The sequence below is a fragment of the Alligator sinensis genome, unplaced genomic scaffold, assembly GCF_000455745.1.
Source record: "Alligator sinensis unplaced genomic scaffold, ASM45574v1 scaffold1404_1, whole genome shotgun sequence".
Classification (NCBI taxonomy): domain Eukaryota; kingdom Metazoa; phylum Chordata; order Crocodylia; family Alligatoridae; genus Alligator; species Alligator sinensis.
In genome coordinates, this window is record NW_005843008.1 from 121005 (window position 1) to 126561 (window position 5557).

The following is a 5557-nucleotide window of genomic DNA, read 5'->3' on the forward strand; positions in this document are numbered from 1 at the left end:
ATTTCACTTTCCCTTCCAGAATCCACTCTCTGCCATTATGTGACATGAGACTGAACAAGGTGGACTTAAGATCTGCCACATACTGGTCAGACTATATGTTCTTATTGGGTACCAGCCAGGAGCCATTTCTATCAGCAGCTTCCCCACAACAATGAATTTCAGGAGAGCATCTCCAATTCAAACTAGAGGGGAACCCCCTTAAAAGGACCTTGGCTTTGTGGCAGAAAGCCACCTTTGTCTCTCCCCAAAGTCTCTGCTCTGTGACAATTTGATAAGGATGGGCCCAGCCAAGAGACACATCCTTACCCTGTCTCTTTAGATAACCTGAGCTGGATATGTTCCTGAGGGAGGGGGGAAACCTGCTCCCTCTGCCTACGTGACTAGCGTCACATATCTGGGTGAGGGGCTTCCTTCCTGGTGGGCTAGAGTCTGCTTGGCAACTAGTGATGTATTTCAAATCGGTTGGCTGACAGCCAACAGGTGCTGACCTCCATTGGACCAGGTAAATGAGGTCACAAGGGCTATATAAGTTAAGGACTGCCCAGGAGGAGGGGGCAGCAGCCAGGAGGGATACTCAGCAACAAAGAAGAGCTGGACCATCTAAAACTTGCTCTCTCTCTCAAAACTCATGACCAAGGAACTGCCTGTCTCCAGAGGGAATCTCCAACAGCCTCTGGATGATACTTGTGAGTAAGCTACCTGAGATCCAACTAGATATATAGCTTGCACTAACTCAGATGCGAGATGAAAGGCTACCCCAGCCACAGCAGTTTGCTCTATGGGATTTCTCTGATATTGCTCTACCCTGTACCTTATTCTAACCCTACCCTTTGTAACCAATAAAGTTCTCCTTTGTGACTGGTGTAGGAGACTTATTGAGGGGTGGGTTTAATTAGTCCGCAGACCCAAGGGGCCTCCTAGGCATAAGGGAGACTATCCTTTTTGGCCCCTGACTTGGGGAAGTGCCCCAAGTTCTTGTATTGGGTCGAGTACCCGTAGGACTATTAGGCCTGTGATTCCCCAAGGACACAGGATCCGGACAGTCCTTTCTCGGGGTGGTGGCAACACGTTACCCCTGGACTCTGAGGTAGGGCTCAAAAGGGGGTCTGCCAGGGCTTAGGCACCCCTGGAGAGACACGTGGAGTCTGGAAGGTGGACGGGTGCAGTGAGGTGGGAAGCTCAATGCAGGAGCTCCCCCTACTGGCCCGCCACAGGCTTCAGTACTTTTGTTGTATGAAAATAAGCTTCTTTTTCTCCCACTACACAGAGCAAATTCTGCAGCCCCAGACAGAGCACCTGGTGCCTTATGGTGATCCCAGCACAGCTGAGAGCTAACACGTCCTGCCCATGCAGGGCACATTTCTTACCAGTGAGGACTTTGCACAAAGTCCTTATAAATATTCCACACAGGTTACACGTGTGCTTCATGTCAGATGTATTATCCACTATGAGCAGAGCACTCGTGTTCCTTTGGGTTTTGGTAAGAGGGCTTGGGCGGGGTGATAAAGAAATAGCATCAAAGCTCTTTTTAAAAATCTAAAGGATCAGGGAACTGTTCTGCCACAATGTTGAGATGGACAAAGTCCTTCAGGGTTTCACCCCTCAGCAGAACAGCGCAGCTGCCTGTGTTCCTGCTCTCACACACTGAGGTTTGCAGCTGGGATTTGCAGGCTTCTCTCCTCTGGCACCTGAAGATGAAAGAGAAATTTGCTGTATATTTAGAAGTAGTTATTCGTGAAAAAAAGAAAAAAAATGATTTCATTTCTTAACCCCTTTCCTGCTGTCTGGGTGCATGGCAGGTATGTTACCTGCCGCCCAAGAACTCCTGATGTTCTCTCTCAGAATTCATGATGCCTCCTGACTTTGGGTCATTGACTCAGAGAAGGATCAGGATCATCAGGAAGGAAGAACTGAATAACATGGATTGCTGCCTGAACAGAAATTGGATTGAATTTATTCCTACAGATTGGTAAACAAGAGTTTCTATCATAAATGCATGGCTTTACAATCAGAGGCAAAGCCTTGGCTGGGATGATGTAGTCAGGGATGGTCCTGCTTGGAGCAGGGGGTTGGACTAGATGTGTGCTCCTGAGCTCCTTTCCAACCCTCATTGTCCATGATTCTCTGTGTGTGTATTTGTGTGTAGGGGAGAGTTAAGCCTATAGTATCAATTTTACATGCTTGAGTATAATTTGTTGGCAACCTTGGAAGTTAAAGGACAGATTCTCGAAAATGCCCAGTGTTTTCATTTGGGACTAGATATTCAAAAGAGCTGAGTTCCCAGGAAGCCATCAGATTTCCACAAACCATTCAGTGCATTCTAGCTTGGAGGTCACATCTAGTCCAACCCCGTGCTCAAAGCAGGACTAGCCCCAACTACATCATCCCAGCCAAGGCTTTGTCTACCGGGGTCTTCAAAACCTCCAAGGGTAGAAAGTCCACATCCTCTCTGGGTAACTTGTTTCAGTGGTTCACCATGCTCTAAATGAGAAAGTTTCTTTTAATATCTAACCACAACTTCCCTTGCTGCAACAGAGCAAGGAGCAATGGGCTCCTGTCATCTGCCCCCACTGAGACCAGTCCAGCTCCATCCTCTTTGCAGCCCCTCTGCAGGGACTTGAAGGCTGCTATTCAATCCTCCCTCGGTCTTCTCTTCTGCAGACTAAATAAGCCCAGTTCCCTCAGCCTCTCCTCACAAGTCATATGCCTTTTAGAAAGATAAAATGGAGGATCCAGGGACTTCTAAACTGGTCGGCCTGACTTTGCCTGATGTACAATAACTGGGAAGATCCCTGAGAGAATCAATGTGTAAACATTTGGAGAAGGAAGAGGTAACTGGCAGCCAGGATGGATTTACTAAGAACAAATGATGTGAAATCAACTTGCCTTTGCTTCATCAACCAAGCTAGGTACCCTGTCCAAGAAGGGAATCAATGGACACAACATCTTTGGATTTTAATAAAGTTATTGAGAAAATAGTGGGAACAGACCATATAGAAAAATTGGATTGGAGACAGGACAAAGTAGAATAACGTTTTTGATACAGGTCTCCTTGATTCTTTTATGTAAACCAGAGAAATGTGGGATCAGTAGAATTACAGTTAGGCGGATACAAACCTGGCTGAATGGTGCAAATATGGAGCCATTTGTAGGGACTCTTTGCTTACAGTCAGAGCAGGCCCCTGGGGAACCCCACTCAAGAGCTCCTGCCATTATTCTGGGTCTGTTTGCCTGCATCCAAATTATTAATACAGTGTTCGAGATGGTTTGTTGATACAGGCTGTAGATACCCGCAAACTGGGAGGGTTTGCAGACATGCTGGAAGATAGGATCATAGCTGAAAGAGATCTGGATAAACAGGAGAACTAGCTATAGACAGACAATGGAATGAAATCCAATGACGACAAACTTAAAGCCCTACCCATAGAGGAGAAAGACTGAATGCACACATTCAGAGGTGGGGGAGTGGTGAGGCAGCAGCAGTGCTGTGAAGGATTGGGGAATTTCCTTGGATCATAACTCAGCATTTGCTTTTTTTTGGTGACTGCGTCACATAGACAACTGATATTGTTTTGGGCTGCGGTAACAGAATCATCATATATAGAAGACAGGAGGTTACAACACAGCCCTACATAGCACTGGTCAGGCCTCAGCTGGAGCAGTGTGTGCAGTTCGGGGACCTGCTTTTTAAGAGAAACTGGAGAGGCGAGTGATTGAGAGGCCGCAGGGGTTTGATTGTAAGCCACACGAGGAAAGATTGAAAGAAATAAGTTGGTCTAAGGTGGACAAAAGACACCGAGGGACGTGACAGTAGGTTTCAAACACCTGAAAGGCTGCCATAATAAAACAAATGTTGCCCTGTGGGGTCAGGCCAACGCTGAGGATCTCAATATTGCGCTGTTAGACAGGAGGGTGTAGTGTACAATTGCACATACATACACACAAAAATCAATTAGGTGCACACACACACTCTAGGTGCATACACCCTCACCAGGCGTGCGCGCGCGCGCACACACACACACACACACACACACACACACTACCAACTCAGGCACATACACATCCAAGATTACCAATCTAAGCACATGTACACCTATCACCAATTCAGGCACCTGTACGCTATACACACCAAAAGTTATACAAAAATCAATTGTCAATACCCGCACACCCAACACACACACATGGATCACTAATTTGTATATCACACACACAATGACATTATATATATATTCACCAGTTCACACACATGCACAACACACCATACCATCCAAGTTAGAAACTCACCTGTGTGTAGGTGGGTGGTTTGTGTATGTGTGCTTGGGGTACTTGGGGGGAAGGTTAAGGTGAGACACACACACACACACAATGCCAGCAGGAGAAAGGTACTCTGTTTCTCTTCCCTACCTGGACTCCAACCCTTCCACTGAGTCTAACAGGTTTATTTAAGTCCTTGGTTGAAGAGAGGGTGGGGGTGATAGCTACCTATCCAGGCCGTGAGTTGATCCTCAATGGCCAGTCGGGGTCTTCTCCAGCGAGGTGTTGTCCAGAGGGGGGTCGCCGGCAGGGCCTCTGGGTGCACAGGTGGTGTGGCATGGTGCTGGTCCAGAAGGAGAGGGTGTCCCACTGGGTCTGTCTTCACTGCCCCCTTTTATAGGGGCAGACCTCCTATGACACTAGTGGCAGGGGGCATGCCCAAGCAAGGGTCAGCCCCTGGTCTACTGAGCATGTGCATTCCAGGTGAGGACATACAATTTCAGGTGTCTGTAACTGTGAGTTGGCTGGTTTTTGCAGCAGTCTTTGTCTCTCAAGCACCCTCATTCATCCCTATTCATTCAGGAACCATCACCATGCATTGACCCTCCCTGGCTCAAGATTTGGAAGACAAGGGCAGTAGGTCTAAAAAATAGCTCCCTCTGAATGACCGAACCATCAGCTCGAGGACCCAACCAATTTACAAAGGAGGGGTAGGTATGAGTCATAGGTTACAACATACTTATACAACAGGGCATGGGAACAAGATGGGAACCTGACACACAAAATGCATACTTGACATCACTCATACCAACCCACATTGCAGGCCTAAATCATACAATGTTAATACGAACCAATAAAAATCAATGCACAAACGACAGGAATACAATATAATACAATATAAACCAGTAAAAATCAATACAAACAGAACAGAACACTATTTATAATATAAGTTCTTATAAAAAGGGGCTTATTACAATGTGGGAGTATAAGTGATTACCAGTAATACTAGGTAAGCTAAGATAAGGGATAGAGAGGGCAGAGAGAAAGTCAGAAATGGTTAGGAGAAGGGGAGGGTGTGTATTTTTAAATAAAAAAGAAAGAAAAACTGGGGGTTTTGCTACATACACACAGTGGAAAAGTTTAATTCCCCCGTTCTGCAGGGCACAAGACATGAGACAATGATTTAAATAGCAGCAAAGCAGAGTTAAAACAAACCTCAGGGGTGTGGGCGGGGGGAAATCCTAACCATCAGAGCAGCAAGACAGACTTCAGGGTGTCCCTAGGCAGCTTGTCCCACTCTTTC

The 5557-nt window shown here is 46.6% G+C and overlaps 1 protein-coding gene across 1 annotated transcript in view; it reads right to left on the minus strand.

Moving 5' to 3' along the window:
- Positions 1 to 1602: 1602 nt before the first annotated feature.
- The window catches only part of LOC102369867 (olfactory receptor 52K1-like), a 10743-nt gene continuing 6788 nt past the window's right edge, over positions 1603 to 5557 (minus strand). Inside the window, 2 exon segments of the mRNA XM_014526290.2 lie at positions 1603 to 1688; positions 3291 to 3369. Of these exon segments, the coding sequence (XP_014381776.2) occupies positions 1603 to 1688; positions 3291 to 3369 (165 nt within the window).